The sequence below is a fragment of the Thunnus thynnus genome, chromosome 4 (assembly GCF_963924715.1).
Source record: "Thunnus thynnus chromosome 4, fThuThy2.1, whole genome shotgun sequence".
Taxonomy (NCBI): Eukaryota; Metazoa; Chordata; class Actinopteri; order Scombriformes; family Scombridae; genus Thunnus; species Thunnus thynnus.
The window spans coordinates 23161557-23180054 of record NC_089520.1 but is presented as its reverse complement, the minus strand read 5'-3'; the positions used below and the strand labels follow the sequence as shown (position 1 = coordinate 23180054).

The following is an 18498-nucleotide window of genomic DNA, read 5'->3' as shown; positions in this document are numbered from 1 at the left end:
TATCTGGTGGGAAAGCTAACAGAAACATTTTGCTTGTTGAAATCTACCACACTTAATTATTTATTTATATTTTATATATTGTATTTATTTAGAGCTGCAATCATTGGTCGATTAATCAATTGGTTGCTAACTGTTAAATTAATCGTCAACTATTTTGATAATCAATTAATCATTTTTGAGTCTTTTTTTTCAAATTCTCTGATTCCAGCTTCTTAAATGTGAATATTTTCTGGTTTCTTTAGTCCTCTATAACAATAAACTGAATATTTTCGAGGATGTCATCTTGGGCTTTGGCAAACAGTGGTTGACATTTTTCACCATTTTCTGACATTTTATGGCCCAAACAACTAACCAATTTGTTGAGAAAATAATGGATAGATGAATCGATAACGAAAATAATCATTAGTTGCAGCCCTACATTTATTTCTGTATATGTGGGTAAACTGACAATTAGTTTCATTATTGATTATTCAGTCTCCCCACTCTTTTGACTGATTGATAAATCATCTACGGTACAAAGAACTCAGAAATTGTTTTAAAAAAAATGCTGGTTACAATTTCCCAGAGCCAGAATTGACAACACCATATTCCTTGTTTTGTTTAACCAACAGTCTCATTTCAGGAATATACATAGCAGTGAAAAGCAGTAAATGCACACATTTCAGGAGCTTTAGGAGCTTTCAGGAGTTTTAGACTCTTGGGTGTCACACTCCAAAAACACAGAATCCTTTGCTTGCAATAATCAGTCGCACCTTTCATTAGACACCCTCTGTCTCCTAAATGCCTGCTTCTTTCAAACCCCAAACCTCCAGTTTGCTTGCTGTTAAAGTCTCAAGCCCAATCTGAGATAATGTTAATTTTTCAAATTTTCAAAACTCACCTCCAGAGCCGCCCTCCAAAAAATATTACACAACTATTTCCACAGACATACGACTCGTGACAAGTAAACTGAACATCTCATGTAAAATTGGTGGAGTGGCCCTTTAATAAAATTGTTGTTGATAAATTTTTTGCCAATCAATAAATGATTAATCAGGTACTTTTTTCAGCAATATAAAGCACTCACGATAAACAATTAAGTTTACATCTAAATAACATGTAATATAAGAATGTCATGGTGTTTAAATATATTTCTCTCATCCTGGAAGAATTTTCTGTCTAAATCTGTGTTGATGATGTTCAGGTACCATCACCCACCACCATGATCTGTGTTTATTGACTCACCTGGGTTTGCTTTACTCAGAGGAAGAGTCCTGGGAGAGAAGTGTCTCTGTGTCTCCATCCTGTCTCCTCTTATAGTGGAGTGAGGGGGATTTTAGCAGGTATGCCACAGTTTCCACCTGTGCATACACACAAATACACTCTCACTTGTACACGCACTCTAATTCGTTTACAGGAGGAGGAAGTGTGTTGCAATTAAAGGAACTGCTGGCTGATGTCTCAACACCTGATGTGAAGAATAGGAAATGATTGAAGATTTCCTCCTCCCTGATGTGTAGAGAAACACCTTCACTGTCATTCATTAGAGTGTTGTCATCACTCTGCAGCCTACAGGTGTTTACATTACATTGTTTGAATTGGATGATTTATTTGGTGTTGGTGTATGATTTTAGGGTGAAATATATTAGTGTTTTGCAGCATTATCAGTTTGTTTTCATGTTCTCATATAGACTTCTGACCAGTCACCGTGTCTGCTCTCAAATGTTGTATAATAGTTTAGTTATATACTGGAAATAAAACATCCCTCAGTGCAGCAGTGTGAGAGATTCTCTTACAGTAAGGGTTTTCCTCAGATAACAGTATCACTGGCAGTGACTTCACTCCTGTCAGACAAGTCCTGATCGGAAAAACACCTACCGGACCTGCTCACCTGCTTGTGCCTTCCTGGTCAGGTTAATTTTTCATGACTGCTGAAAATTCACTCACAGCAGAAAGAATCATGAGCAGGGAAGTCCATCTGAAACAGGAATAACCTGTATTCATGGAATCATACGAAGTCAAGTGATAGCATCTGTAGCAAATAAGCAAGTGCCAAAATTCCCTCCAGGAAGTGAGTCATTCTGTGTCGAATCAGACAGAAAGAAAAAACGGCTTATTTGGGAAACCATGTTTGGGCATTAATATCTTGAAAAGTATTGTTCCTAGTCTCACCAAACTTTGTGGGATGGAAGACGAACATGTTCTCAGTATAAGTGAACCATTTAACGTTTGTGCTGCATGCCTATTGATTCTCTATAAGGCCCTAGATTTGGAAAAAAGTGCAACATTCCTAAACGAGTGTGATATTGAGGATATTCTAAACCCTTTTTTTTTTTTTTTTTTTTTTTTGCACCCATATGGTATCGATCATTATTTTTCCTTCAAATGCAATCTTTTATTAATTTTGAGGCGATATTTGTGGTCTCTACCACTAATGGACATGAAGACGTTAAGAATAAAACCAGGTGTGGCAGCATTTTTCGGTCATTTTCATAGGTAGGTGGTGGGTTAGCTAGAAGGAACATGAAAATGTACGTGGAAATAGCTGAATGTATTGTCATTTAGTGTACAGTGTGCTAATGTCCTTCCATGTTCCCTTCATTGTTAAAGGCATTGTTTTAACTCTAGGAAAAAACGTCCATAATGAAGAAGCAGGGTCTTCCCTTATTATCTGTACTTATGTTTCTTCCAGCCTCAGTATTGATTGGAGTAAAGGAATACATTTTCTGTAGGCTCATTTTACTATAGGTCAATAATGAATTAATAAACACATCCAACCTTTTATGTGGAAATACATTTAGATACTCCCACTGGAGCTTGAGAGGACCATTTAGGATGCTACTTATTCCTCCTCATACCAGAGGATTTATCCATAGACTGTATAAAAATAGGATTTATCAAGATATTTCACTTATTTTCAATGCTCAGTGCTTGTTTCCAACCACTAGAGGTCATCATAAAAAATTGTGAACATGGAAAAACTTCTAATGATCCCAGTGTCTGATTCTGTGCCACTGCTACAGTAGCTGGTGAATGTGTCACCTACTTGCCTAGGACGTTTGTATTCATTTAATACCGTTTACTACCTAAATACAAACTATTTTTTTTTTACCATCTATTTAGTATAAAGGTTTCTGTGATTGAGTTCCAGTCACTTTTACACATTTATTGCCTCAAAAGTAACAGAAACACCTGCCAGTAACAAAACCCTGCAGTAAATGCCAGTTTGGTTAAGTCAGTGGTTCCCAACCTTTCTTGGATTTTTATCATTGTGACTCCTTGTCACAGGTTGCATATGACAATGATTTATAAGCATTTTCACCATAGAGTGACGTTCTCTTGTCAGATTGTGTCAATTGAATCATTTTCCAACTTTAGTTATTGAATTCCAAAACAAATAATAAATAATAAATAAATAACAGGTGGCATGTTGAGCTTTAACTCGAAGTTTAAAAAACTTAACAAGTAAGACAACATCATTTGAGGACTGAGGAGGTAAAACTATTAAATGTAATAAAATAAAAAAAATAAAAAGCAAAGAAAAAAGAATAGTATCAAAATAATGTGTGCAGCAGAAACATTTTTTTTTTCTAATATCCTGTCTTGGTAATCATTTTCAAAGTTATCTTATGACCCCTTAGGGGGCCTTGACCCCAGGTTGTAAACCACTAGGTTAAGCCATAATGGTTTGTTGATACTGACAGTAGTACTGATTAAACTCCTCTCTCTGTCATCTTTGTGAATGATCTACTTATGATCACTATTACTCTTTGCTATTGTAGCTTTTTTTGTTTCTGACATATGTCATAATTTATGATGATGAGACTTATTTGGCACATATCCTACCTATTTTATGTGAGTTTTCAGGACAACAGAAGGCAAGCTACACAGCTACAAAGAGGCAAGATTGTCAGAGCCTAAATTGTTATCAGTAGCAGTTGCCACAAAGTAAAATGATACTTGATATTTCCTGCAGAGTTACTGAAATACATTTTAAGGTGTTTTTGTCATTTTACTCCCTGTATCTGCTTCTCTTTGTGAAAATAACCTTCCCTTATGTTGTCTAACTTTTTAACCAGGGGCAACCTTTAATCTTTCATCATCATCACTGTAAAAGAGCTTTAGTCATCTGGAGCTAACAGAAAATGTTTATTCTACATGTTCATCTTGCAGTCATTGTTTAGACTGAGAGCCGCATGGATAAATCTGTGACTGTTTTCAAAATATAAACATATTGATTGCACAAAACTTACAGGTCAAACTTAACAAAATGTGACATACAATAAGTTGTGGTGGTACCCACTGACATATGCTAACAGAGGTTGTGAGAAAATTCCAGTCAAATTTATAAAACTAACATGAAATTAAACATAAAACATGATCAAATGAAGAGTACATTTGCAAAAACTGATTAACACCATCCTTAAAAAAAAATGAACTGACTTTTGTGAGTTATTCTTAACACATAGCACCTTCTGAACCCTAAATACGATTTGTCACAAAAGCTGTTATTTTCCATTGTCAGTGCATTGCAAGTTCATGTTTTAGTGTGAACACTGTGTCCTGTACCCAGGCACAGATCAACAAACTGTCCCAGGTCCTGGTCTTGAGTACAGTTGATGTGTACTCGGGTACAGTTTGCATCAGGTGTGAAAACTACTGTAAAAAAACATGGAAGTGGAATACGGTAAAATGTGTATCATCATAACTATTTGACTGTCCTGTTCAAACATGACTGCGAAAAGATTTCTCTGGTCCACTGAAGAAATTAAATACTTGCTTGAATTTTGGGCAGATGAAAACATACAATCACAGCTGGACATTACACACAAAAATAAAACAGGCACAGTGCAGTGGTAGACTCCACTGTATGGGTATGGATCTTGCAATTGGCGTGCTTTTCTACACTGGATCAAGAACATGAACAAATGTTGTGTAGTTGATGATGCAGGTGTACTCCTCTTGTTCTTCTTCTTTGAAGTGTGGAGTTTACTCAGGTAACAACATTACTAATATGAAAGCTGAGTGGCGGGGCAGTGGAGAGGAGGGGCAATCATACTCAGGCACTGTATTAAGCAATCATACCTAATATGAAAAAGCCCTTACAGAAGAAAACGTTAAACACCAGTGCTGTTCTTGAACAGAACCTGATTAATCTGTTCAGGGGATCAGCGTGCAGTATTCAGGTCAGGTGATGCAATATGGCTGCGAGTCTGTTCAGCTGGAGATGTGCTGTCTGAAAGAGAATTTTGGTGTAACTTTGGCTTAAACTTGTGATGTTAACTCCTTCAGGGTGTAAAAAGAAGAAAGAAGAAAAGTTCCCTCCATTGCTTGTAAACACAACTAAGAAAAAGCTTGTCAGGTATCTGCGCTGTCTAGCGAGGAGTTAACCAAAATAAACCGATTGCTTTATTCCACAACGGATAAAATAAAACAGGATGACATTTTGTCTTACATGGTTCTATTTCGACCTCACTCAGAGTGTCACCATGGTCTTCACCTTGAATGATGCCATCCTTCTACCTGTCCTCAGGACCTTATGTCAACAAAGTCACGTCACTTACCTTAGGAGGCTTGGCTCGCTGTCTATAAGAGCATCCCTCTTTGCCTTCCTTACTGTTGGACACCGTAGGTGCGTTCTAATACCCATACTACCATACTATTTAGTCTGCCAGAAAAAGATTTAGTGTGTCCTTATATATTAATTGCAGTATTCCAAAAATACCAGAATGTCCTACTGCATTGGGTCACATTAGCTGCTACAGAAGATACGTCACATCGGGGGCTCAGTCGATGCGATGTATCTTCTGTAGCAGCTAATGCGCAGAGGATTGTGGGTCAGAATAGCCAGAAAAGCATGCTTCCATACTGCAAAATGTGATCCGTTGCAGTGGGACATTCTGGTATTTTTGGTGTACTGCAATTGACATATTGGGACATACTAAATCTTTTTCTGGCAGACTGAATAGTATGGTAGTATGGGTATTGGAACGCACCTACGGTGTCGGATGAGGTGAGGAAGGCAAAGAGGAAGAGGCATGTTCACCTGGATGCTCCTATAGATGGCGAGCCAAGCCTCCTAAGGTCAGTGACGTGACTTTGTTGACATAAGGTCTCAAGGACAGGTAGATGGATGGCATCATTCAAGGCGAAGACCATGGTGACAATCTGAATGAGGTCGAAATAGAACCATGTAAGACAACAAAGTGTCATCCTGACCCAGGGCTCTGAAGCCAATTTGACATAGTGGCCAAAATGGATCAATTTTTTGAGTGTCACACACTTCACAATCAGAATTCAATCCATTCAGTCCAATAACATCTGGAAAGTCTAGATTGCACAATTGAATTATTTTGACCCCATTCAAGTTAGCGGAGGGCTACACTGGAAATTAGCTGGCTCGGCCGGTGGAAGTCTCTGGTGCGCCTGCTCTATGGGCCACACAATCCTGGAAGATCTGGGTAACTTTATATCCAGAAGTCAAACTTTTTTTGCTTCATGTGCCACTGAGAAACTTTCATAGGAATAAACAAGGCCCTGCCTCTTACGCTGTATCTAGTTCTCCTTATATGTTTCAATAGTGGTTTAACTCACCCTCGTTGACTTCCCCTTGGCACTTACCCTTGGGGGAATCCCTGCTGCTATCATGAGTGTCCTTCTATTTGTCTATTTGTCTGACCAATCCTGTGTCAGGAGATTTAAGTAAGCAATGATGTTATGCTGCTGTGCCTCATGTGTAAGTGCACACATCTCACTGCGTCGATCCATCTATCTATCTAATTATCTGTCTGTCCATCTGTCCGCCTGTCCATCCATCCATTCATTCATTCCAATTGCCGATTTTAAGATGAAAACGGGGAAAGCACATGGATTTCTGTTTAAAAAGGTTTTTTTTTTTAATTTAACAGAAAAACAAAATAATACATTGTATATTTGTTTATCCTGTTATCAAACAAGTTGAACTCAGTTTTGGATGGAGGGTACACGGACCTTCCAGTTTTGCCTTCACACTTCTACTGACAATTTTCCTTTTCAGTGTATATGTGGATTGTTTTTTTCAAATTGCTTATTTTGTTTGAAGTTTATAGACCCAAAGATACATTTTTAATTGATATAAACTGAGAAATGTTCCAAATGTTAATGTTTGAAAATATGGCATTTGGATTTTAAACTTTAAATCGTTTTTCATGGTTATGCTTTGTATTACAACTAATCATGTATGACTTCAACCTGACATTCTGATACCAGTCAAAAGATGTGTGCAGCACCTGTGAGAGAATCATTCCTGTACCTCTTACACAGGCGAAGAGGATATAAAGTCTATGATCTACTAAACGCTGTGGAGGAAAATTTCACAACTGCATTTGATATAATGCTGAATCTGGTGCTGCCAAAGTGACCCATTTCACAGATCAACTATTCAAGACAGCTGTACCAGTATGTTTTTCGGTGTTGTTCTCCACCGTGGCCATGGTCAGAATCAGAGAAAAGAGGACATTCACATGAAGTACTAAACTGTGAAATACTGAATACCGAATTACACTGAATACTGTGAAACACTAAAAACGTATTGAGTCAAACTGAATACTAATTTGAGACTGAATACTGAGTTACACTGAATATTATGAAATACTAACACTGAATACTGAGTCATACTGAATACCGTGAAACACTGCTATATTACATAATACTATAAAATAGTTCATGTTTCTCCAGGTTAGTGCAGTTCCCAAAGAAGTGTTTCAGACTTTAGGCTCAATGAATCAGTTCTGCAATGAGCTGGTCCAGTCACCACTGTGGTAGCTCTTTAAAAAAAGGACAGCTGTGGTCTTTAATGACACTCTCTGACACTCTGACGCTCAGGGGTTTTATAGTCTGGCCAGGATTTTCCAAGGTATGATGTTCTACACGTGTATTATTGTCCATTAATGGGCTGTTTTTGTTGTAATTTTCAGTACTTTACCTACTGGTTTTATGTTAAAGAATGTTAAATATTGCACTTAAAAGAAACTTATATCTATTACATAGCTTTGTTTAAATTTGAAACCTGAAATTATTATTATTTTTAATTTTGTTGAGTTCTTTTTAATTACTTAACCCAACTGCAGTTTGATTGATATTACCTGGAATGCACAATAAAAAACATGGTTTATGAAAATTAATAAAAATTGAGATATCTGTTTCTGCAAGTTAACTCTTCAAATGATCAAAGAAAAAACGTTTATTTTCCATTATTTGTACAAAGATTCTTTATACAGAAGAATAATATACAGGAGATAAGAATAAAAAGAATACAATGACATTTTTACATGGAGTACCTTGAAAATCACAGGCACATTTTGGACAGTTTCAACTACATGGTAGTTATGTTTAAACTGGTTCTTCTAACATCCACTGCAGGTCTGTTTGTCCTACGTGGTTGCAGCTCTACTCTGGTCATATGAACATAACTACCCTCCATATCTGTAGCATGTCTGTCAATGTACCTGTATTTTCAGGCTTTCCTCATTCATTTTGCATTGTATATTAAACAACAACAAAAATTAAAAAAAAAAAAAAAAAAAAAAGACTGATAAATTGCAACTCCTACAAAAACCTAACCCTAAATGTCAGTATGTCCAATCTCTGGCAATTTGTCATCAAATATAAAAAGATTGAACCATCAAAGTTTTACGGTTTTATTTGGAGTCCGTCTTTCAGTAACACAGTTCCACAGCATGTACAGGTACACAGTGACTCTGCGTGTGTGTGAGTGTATGTGTGCGTGTACATGTGTGTGTGTGCCCACATGCGTGCGTGTGTGTGTGTGTGTGTGTGCGTGTGTGTGTGTGTGTGTGTATGCGTGTATGCATGCCCCCGGGCCTTTAGCTTCCTAAATGACAATAGAGTGAAGGTGTCTGAAGCACATGATGACATCCATAGGGATGGGGGGGCTCAGGTGATTTCCATCCAAACGCAGGTACCTGAAGCAACAGAACAGGTATTTAGCATGCCATAACCATGACACTTGCTTTTCAAAACTTGTTAGTTCCTGACAAAATTATTTTGTTCCTATTTACTTCTTGTCAAAGGGTGCGACTGTACCAGTTTGTATTGCTGAGTGCCAAGATGTTACACAATGTGACGTACCTTAGTCTGGGCACGACATTGTTATCGATGTCAACGGCCTGCAGGCTGTATGGGCAGATCAGGGTGCCATTGATGGCTGTCAGGAAAACACACAGTCATACAGTAAAATGTCTGGTCCTCAAATGTTGTTTTCCTTCAAACAAGCAAGAATTTAAAAAATCTGCCAATTGAGTGTGATCATTCCACTCATTGACAATACTTATAATTTAACATTTGTAATTTATAGACTCCAAAGCTCTATAACCAAGGACAAGGATAAAAAAAAGACATAAATCAGTTAAGCAAACAAATGTGATCATGCTTTATATGGAATAAATAAATTACAGACACAACAAAGAGAAATGCCTTAAGATTAAGTTCTGAAGGGTGATTTCAAACTTGTTGTAACTCTGCAAGCTTGAAGCAAAACTTTGCAGCTGTATCAGCAAAAAAGTGTTCACCTTTAGGCTCAACACAGAAACAGTCTTAACAGTCCTGTCCGGTCAGTTGTCACACTTGAATGGGAGATTAAGCATGTACAAGTCAATGCCAAGCGCCAAAAGTAGTAAAGTACAATCTGCAAGATTATTTTGGTGCTATTGTCTGTCCTGTGTGAAGATAGTTAAGCTTCAAAAACTCTTGAAAGACATCTGAGATAAATGAAATTAAGTCACTATGTGTCAAATTTTGTGGTATTATATTTATTTTATCTGTCTAATTTTGACTCTAAAAAATCTGTAGATAGAAAACAGTGTATCAGCTTATGATTATCATGAATCATGTTTCAACAGACTAAACTGCTTATTTTATGGTAGAAAGAATGTTCAACAAACAACAAATGTCAATTGATTTTCAGGTACAGCAGTTCAAACTTTTGGCCACTGGGGGGCAGAAGAACTTAAAAAAAATTCTGATGAAAAAAGCCCTGTCATGACCTTGTAAATGTTTGCAATTTTAAAAAAATAAAAATTAGATTAGGCCACATAAATAAACTTGGTCGATGAGATTTATGAGAAAGTAAGTCAAGTGACCCATTAAAAACTATTTCAAGTGTAAAGACTTTTGCTTGTAGTGAACAGATCAGTTCAGGGAGTCTGTTGTTAATCAGAGCTTGGTATATCCCATATAGTGGTTGACTGATTACATGTTTATTGTCAGTGGAATTCAGCCATCATTGATTTTGTTATTTACACCTGTGCTTTTCCTACTGTGATGCCAAAATGTCTTGCACACAGACAGAGTATTGGTAAATGTTTTTTGGTGACTTAGTGGAATTCCCAGTATAGCTCCACCCAACATGAACCTAATGCAGATGTCTAATAAGCCAATAAGTGAAAACACCTGTGATGCATGCAGGGCCTTTCATACAAAATCCATTTGGAAAGCCTTACTCTCAATGCTGTTGTGGTTGAGGTGCAGGTGCTCCAGGTGACCATTGAAGAGAGGAACAGAGGCGAGCTGGTTGTGAGCGAGTTGCAGTTCCAGCAAGGTGGATATGTTGAACACATTCTTGGGAACTCCTTTATCACTCAGCTGGTTGTAGTTCAGCCTCACAAATGCCAGGTGAGAGAAGCCTCGGAAGTAGTCTCTGAAGAGAATGATAAACGGAAAGGACAGTTGTGAAATTTCACATCCAACCAACATCTAATAATGCATGCAGACAATGTGTACACTGTACACTTACCTTGGGATGTCATCTATACGGTTCCTGTCCAGGAAAAGCTGTATGAGGCCATTTGGTACCCCAGTAGGCATCTTTTTCAGAGAATTGCGGGCCAGATTGAGCTGCATCAGGCTGTTCAAGCCCTTAAATATGTTCCTTCCCAGGTCACTGTCACTCAGCTGAGAGGGAAGACATCAGGAACACGCTCATGATTGGTCCAGAAATGCTTAAAATACAGTTGATGCTGTTCATACCTAAACAACACAAGTGTAGTAAGATGCTAAATCGAAGCCAAAAGGGTCACCTGGTTGTTGTACAGGTCAAGCAGAGTCAGATTCCCCATCTTATTGAAGGCACCAGGAGGGATCTTGGAAATGCGATTCCTACTGAGGCGAAGCTGCTCCAGGCTTGCTGGGAGGCCTGAAGGGACCTCTTTCAGCTGGTTATGCTGTGCATAGAGGTACAACAGAGAGGGGATCTTCTGAAACACCTACATGAGAGAAAGATACAGAAAATACACTTTTAGATGGTTTCATGGTATTTTGAATAAGGAATATGAATGGAGGAAACTCTCTGACCTCTTTGTCTATTCGATGGATGCGGTTGTTTGCCAGGTTGATCCAGCGGACATCACTGGCGTTAACAAATGATTCTGCTGTCACCTCCGAGATGTAGTTGTTCTGCAAGTACAAGTAGTGGGCTCTGGGTGGGATGATAGGGATCACACGGATGTTCCGGTTCTCACAGTTGAGAGAGTTTGGATAGTCTGGGGTACATAAACACTCTCGGGGGCAGTCGGCAAAGATGGAAGGTGGGCCCAGGATAGGCGGGGGGAAGTCTGTAGGCTCCTGGGGCTCTGGCTCTGCTGGCACAGCAGGCCGGGGGACAGAAGGCTTCCTGGTGGTGGCTGGGCGTCTGGTGGGCTTCTTTGGTCGAGTTCTCTGGGTAAACACTGCCCCCATTAGGAGAAACAGAGCCAATGCAGAGAAGAGTCCCACGCCGGCCTTCATGGTCCTAAAATAGAGCATGAAACTGATTTTTACTTTCTACAGCATTACATAGGACTCAGCCCACCTGGACAACCCTAAGACTTAATCCAAGCCAAGAAGCAAGAGATCTGGCAATGATTTTGGATTCAGATTTTTATTTCAAGGCTCATGTGCAGAGTTTCACAAAAACAGCATTGTATCATCTGAAGAACATCTCCAAAAAGAGGCCAGAGACAACACAGAGAGACTGATGCACAATTTTATAACTAGCAGGCTAGACTACTTTAACGCTCTTCTTTCTGGTGTACTGAAGAAAACAATAAATCAAGTACAATAAATTCAAAATTCTGCTGCACTAGTACAGATTAAGACCGAAAGGAGAGCACTAGACGACCTCTCAGAAATTCTTTTGGTTTATGAACCAGGGGGGCCCCTCAGATCCTCTGGTTCTTCTCTTTTCCACAAAGCAGAACAAAAATATTTGGTGATGCTGCTTTCAGCTGTTACGCTCCGAGCCGCTGGAACAGCCTTCCAGAGGAGGAGAGGAGCTAAAAATATTGGTATTTTCAAACATAAACTGAAAACCCGACAATTTTTTCTGGTTTTTATGTATTGTTTTACAATTGTATGTTTTTACTATTCATACTTATTTTATTTATGATCATCGTTATTATTTATCAACATTTTATTGTTGATCGTTATGATTTATTTTATTAACATTTTACTGTTTTACTATAATCTGTTTATTTTGTGCAGTATTTCATAATGTAATTTTTTACTGCTACTCACTACTCACTACTCATCTTTTATTGTTGTCTTGTTCAATTAAACTTTTGGCTTTTTAATTATCTCACTGTGCATTAGTCTCTGAATCCATTTCTAACATCCTACTTTTTGTCAATCGCTTGTAAAGTGCTTTGAATTGCATTTGATTTGTTTGAAAGGTGCTACATAAAAAAGTTTGGTTGATTGATTGCTTGATTGCTTGATTGCTTGATTGATTGATTGATTGATTGATTGATTGATTGCTAGGTTAAGTATATGGAGAAAGAAGCCGCCCCACAACACATAACCATTTTGTCATTTTGGTTATGCTGGTTAGCCAATATGGTCGGCTAATCCCACCCATAAAGACAGTGTAATGACTGGAATGCATTGGTCCTTTTTGTGTTTCTTTCTCACTCTTCCCTCTTGGCCAACGCTGACTCTCAAGTGTGTACAAGTCCTGCTTCAGTGATCAGCAGGCATTCAGAGGCTTAGTTCAGAGCAAGACACTTATCTCTGAGAAAACTCAATCCCTCAGCAACCAACTGTTTTTTACCTTTTGAGCTTTGATTTGTTCCACCTGTGGTGCAGCAGATAGTCTCATTGAGATAAAGAGTTTTTGGGGTTGAACTGGCCGAAACAGTAGAATCAAGACAAATATGAAGCAGGTTTATTTTAGATGTTAATCATAAAACTAATACGTCCAACAATCTGCTTCCTGCACTTCACTGCACTTTATTTTGAAAATCATTTTTATTATCAATTTGCTGCTGCTGCTGTTACATAAGTGGAAAAGTTGCTACTCATGACTTCAGTGTCCCATTGAGCTGAAAATAATGAAGACATTAGGAGATCAGTCTGGTTAACTCAAACGTCTGTATAACATTTCCAGTGTCCCTCGGAGGTTCTATTACAGCGAATGAGTAAGAAAAATATGTCAGTTACTGCTGTAAATCTATTATGATAAATACATTAGGAATGGGACTTGTGATAATGTCAAAGTGACAAACTGATTTGTTATTCTGGTTTAAACAAATGAAAGGTGGAGGTTTGCAGTGAAAGGTAGTAACCAAGTAAGAGAAAGGCAGAGTGATTTGTTTAGTTTGATTGAATTCAAGGGGGGGGAATTCTAATACAGGAAATTAGTGCTTATGAGAGACAGGGAAGGAGAGGTTTAGGTATAAAGGCTCCATTGTCTGGACTGGTCCAGAAGGAGAGTTGTGGAGGGGATGACTGCAGGTCTGGAAGGTTAAGCTCTGTTACCCAGGAGAGGTCCAACAGGAACTGGACTTAATCAAATGAGACTCTGATGAAACCAATTTGTATCTTAAGGATTGTATAAAAATATTGCAAGCATGGGTACATTTTCACCCGTGTTTATATAGCGTAGTAAAGAGTTTACATGCACTTTAATGGTATTTAACCTTTTATCATGAATGAGTTTGTGCTATTAAAATAGTTTTTGTCAGAAATCATTTCAGAGTCATTTGGAATAAGAGGTTTGGTAGCATTACAGTATTTTTACATATTATCGTATACAAATCTATCCAAGACACACCCAAAGGAGCAAAAAGGAGGTGATTTTAGGTGTGTAATTGAAGCCTGTTTCGAATATGTCCAACAGATTTGTATAACCTAGAAAGTAAAATGTAATGACCTCTATGCTGTCAGAGAGACAAACACACGCACAAAGCTACAAATACAGATGTTTTACCAACCATCACAAGCATTTACTCTGCCATGAAGATTCATTCACCTTTGAAAGTGGAAGGAAACACTTATAGGCCGGAATGACTGCATCTCATAATCCTTGAATGGTGAATTTATATAGGATGTCTGTATGTGTATATATGTGCGCTGTGCATTGTACCTCAGCAGCATAAGCCTGCTGTAAATAATCACCACACACCTGTCAAAATACATAATGTTTCAGCACAAACACACCATTATTTTCACTGTGCTCCGGTTATTAAAGCCGCCTCGCCAATTTGATAAACATCACGTATGAATCACGGGGCAGGAATGAGGCTTAGAGCCAGAATGCATCCTGCCTGGAAAAATAAATCGGAACTTTTCTCTGACGGTGTTCCTGGCACTGCCCATCCTTTTCCCTGTCAGCCATCCAGAGCCTCCCAGTCCCTCATTCAAAACCAGAACCAGCTCTCCTTCCATCATTGCTGCTACTGTCATGACCAGCAATCAGTCATTATTGACTGACTTTGAGTCAGAGATGAATGACTCAATAGTTTATTTATCATCTTGCAAAGAACATTTCATACATATCAGCATAAAAACTACTGTGACTGTGTCACAGATATCTCTGTGATGGTATCAGGTGGCAAACCATTTTATCATTAGTTTGACTGAATTCACATTACAGATACATGTAATTAGTTTATCATTAACTATTAATCAGTAGCTAATTCACAATATCTCTGATTCTGTTTTTAACTTTACTGTAAGAACCAAAACTGATTTTGCTATTAAATTGTATCACAAGCATTTTAGTTTTGACAAGCTGAAAGATGAATTCTTGATGTCCATTGAAATTTTGACTAGCTCCCCTAGAAATCTACTAACTTGTCATGTTTAATTTATTATTAGTAATTATCAGTCACAGTGCAGTTGCAGATGTTTTGAATATGTAAAGTAAAAACGAGTGCAGATGTCTTTAAACTTTAGTACTAGCTGAGCAGTAGCACTAGATGAAAGTCATCTATGGGTCTCAAATGAGTTATTAGTATCTTCGGTCAACCCAGACTGTATCAGGAGAATGAAAATAAAAAAAACTAAAAAAAACTTCATAGTTATCATTCTTGAATAGCTGTCAGTGAAACAAAAGTCTCGGTCACTATAAAGTCTTTGATGATTAGCTCTTTCCATTTGATCACATTCTCTTGCTTTTTATTGCTTAATGGAAACTGTCATTCCTTTAACTGAAATTGATCACCGCTGTTTTGTGAAACCAGTATCCCCTGAAAAAAAAACTTGAATAAGAGTCACGTTATATACGACAGAGCTCAGACATCTGACTCAGAAGTCTGAAAATATCTGTGACTAATCAACACAATTACACAAATCATTTGGGTGTGTGCTGAGTTGCATATATGTGACGTCATACAAATAGCATCTGTAGTCTTATTATGACTCATCTCTACAATATGTATCTAAATAAACAGTTATGGGAAGTAACTGCACAGATAAATGTGCAGTTTCAGTTCTACATTAGATAAACAGTTACAGAAGTATCTGCCTCATTCTTGAAACCTTTCTCACCAGTCTGCACTAATGGTACATTATTGCCAGAACATTTTCTCATGTGGGTGTGGCTGTCCTGCAGTAACTGTGCAAAAGTTGAATTTACATCCATGTGAAAACCATCTACATGTGCAGTGGTGGAGTCAGAAGGAGTACAGACAAAAAAAGTTAATAAACTGAAATGAAACGATTATAAGCAAAACTAAAGTGAGAGTATAAAAAAACAAAACTGTGCACCATCAGGATCCTGCAGACTCCAGTCAGCCTGACTGGACACTGTCATCACTGTTCCTTTGTCCTGATCATCATCCAGCTCAAACAAGATTGATCACTGCACACTGTAGAAGGATTCAACACAGACTGTTTAACAGGCTGTGGTGAATCACAAGCTGTGGTGCATGCCTAAGATTTTTTTTCACAGTTTCATAATCTTCCTTTTTAGTTTTGTTTTTTTCTGGGCTTTGGTTAACACTCATCTAAGACTGTGATCCATAAGAGCTTCTAATGACAAAATGGTGTAATGGTTTAATTAGAGCTTCACTGCAGAGAAAGTCAAATCTATAATGGCAAAAATTCCTGCTTGTGCACTGTCCTGAAAATCGTGATGGTCCATTTGGATGAGCTGCAAAAAGATCAAGATTTAGATTATTCTGCAGCAGCCAAAGTGAGTCACAGGACAGTTTTCAAAAGCTTCACTCTTCCCACACTTTAGTGCAGCAGCTCTCCTCACTCTTCTGATGAGAAAGGCTGAAATCAAGGTGAGTGTGCAGCAGTAGAGAAAGCAGAAGTGTTGAAATGCGCGGCAGCTCCCTGGAGGACAGAGTACCACTTTGTATGGCACAACGTTTCTATAGAAACACACCAGCATGGCCCTGCTGTACCTGTGCCAGGAATCTCCCTTAGTCCAATAAAAAACTCACACAGAGAACACAGAAGCCCCTCTTTGGCTCTCCATTTCACACACAAACACACTTCTGCCTGCATTCTTATCTTGTTTATCATGTCCCATCTAAAACAGCTCTCCTAGAAACAGAAGAAACAAATAAAGTTTCTTACCTGCCTCTGGTACCTGCCCTCTTTTGTCAACTCACAACTTTTGCGTCTTTTCTTCTCTCTGCTTCTCTAACTCTTTTCCTACCCCTCCCTCTCTCTCACTTTCCCTGTTTCTCTCCGTCCCTAACCCTCCCCTCTCCTCCCTATCTCTCTCTCCCTTGGTGGACAAGCCTGCCTTTTGGGTTTGTTCCCTGGCTTTTTTCCCTGTCAAGGTCACAGTGGTTTTCCCCCCCCCTCTTTTTCGGCTTATGGCCAATGAGATTTAATCTTAATTCCTTCTGAAAGACCGCGGATTCTTTCATCTGTCTAAACTGTGTCATAGTTTGTTATTATTCTGTTCTGTCGCAGCATAGCATGACAGTGTTTGTCTCAAATAGACAAAAAATACAGGATTAGCATATGTTTCTATATCAGAAGTGTGTGAAAAATACTGTGAACACTAGATCTCTGTTAAGGAAAGCCCAGCTGTAATTGCATCTCTGCTCTGCCTCCCACCCACTCCGCTATTGTTTAGATGGCTGCACACTGATCCTGCCATGTGCTTTTCATTAGCAGCATCTCTCCACTGAGTCCATGGCATCTTTTCTGTGTCAGTTAGATGTCCAGGATTTTTTCTCCCCAGCATCAGTAAACTCAAACAGTCGGATTACTGAGTTCCAGCTGAGGCACTGGGTGTTGTGGTGGGTCTTTCAGGAAGTGAGGCTGAGTGTGTATGTGTGTGTGTATGTGTGTGTGTGTGTGTGTGTGTGTGTGTGTGTGTGTGTGTGCACGCGCGCTTATGTGCCACTGGGGGTTAGGAGGTAGACATGTGTTCACAGCCCTGCATTCCTGCAGAGTGAGCTGCAGCCGGAGGATAATGAGGAGAACATATGTGGGGAACAGTTTCAAACACACATGTACGTACACATATGTGCTGCACTTTTCCCTCATTTTCTTTTTCTTTTCATGATTTCTTCCCTCTGCACCTATGTCTCCTCTTCACTCAGTCATCAGGTTTGGGATACTGATCTCAGCTGGGCCAAACATCTGGTCCAGACTGGTCCCAACTAGGATAGGAAGGAAACTTCAACAAATAGGACAAAGAGAGAGAAAAACTGAGAAAGAGAAGATGGGTACATGTAACAAATATGTATCTTTCTCATTTTCTCTACTACTATTTAGGAGATGCAGTGGAAATGATGTTTTATGATTCAGCTCCTATGATCAATGACAGCGACCACATCTCTCTGTAAAGGTTTTTTTTTATTTTGTGCTGTTTGCAGGGATGACATCATTGGAAACAGTTGGTCATTAACCATGATGTGTCATGGTTTAATGTTTTTTATGTATTATGCCCATAGCATAATCAGAAATGAATTTAAAATCTAACTCAGAACACAGGAAAACTTTAAATTAAATGAACTGGTGATTAAAGTAAAGGTAATTCTTTGAATGAGGTGGTCAACCTCAAATTGTTAGTATCGTGCTACTGTTTGGCACTGTGCTGACACTAAATGTGAAAAGCCTGGACTGTGGCTGCAGTGCTGTCACTACAGAGGTGGCTGACCAATGAATAATGCCAATAACAGCATTTATTGCACGCAAAACACAGCAAATTAAGAACCCTATAAACCTCTTTAATATGTCCCAATGATAATGGAGTAAATTACTAATATTAAGTAATATTAAGACCTAATAATACTT

The 18498-nt window shown here is 38.5% G+C and overlaps 1 protein-coding gene across 1 annotated transcript; it reads right to left on the bottom strand.

Moving 5' to 3' along the window:
• Nucleotides 1-8176: 8176 nt before the first annotated feature.
• Nucleotides 8177-16957, bottom strand: prelp (proline/arginine-rich end leucine-rich repeat protein). The gene is made up of 7 exons (XM_067587715.1): nucleotides 16819-16957; nucleotides 11329-11764; nucleotides 11055-11240; nucleotides 10772-10929; nucleotides 10479-10675; nucleotides 9109-9184; nucleotides 8177-8942 (listed from the first exon to the last, which is right to left on the bottom strand). The coding sequence occupies exons 2-7, from the start codon at nucleotides 11758-11760 to the stop codon at nucleotides 8852-8854; spliced, it is 1140 nt and encodes a 379-aa protein (XP_067443816.1). The 5' UTR covers nucleotides 11761-11764; nucleotides 16819-16957; the 3' UTR covers nucleotides 8177-8851.
• Between the last annotated feature and the right edge of the window lie 1541 nt (nucleotides 16958-18498).

What these genes read in the sequence shown, in the direction of transcription:
- prelp (XM_067587715.1), bottom strand. Translation starts at nt 11,760, where the DNA reads ATGAAGGCCGGCGTGGGACTCTTCTCTGCATTGGCTCTGTTTCTCCTA. An exon ending in CGTATAGATGACATCCCAAG is followed by an intron (nt 10,676 to 10,771) that starts GTAAGTGTACAG and finishes CATTCTCTTCAG; the next exon opens with AGACTACTTCCGAGGCTTCT. An exon ending in CAACCACAACAGCATTGAGA is followed by an intron (nt 9,185 to 10,478) that starts GTAAGGCTTTCC and finishes TTTTCCTGACAG; the next exon opens with CCATCAATGGCACCCTGATC.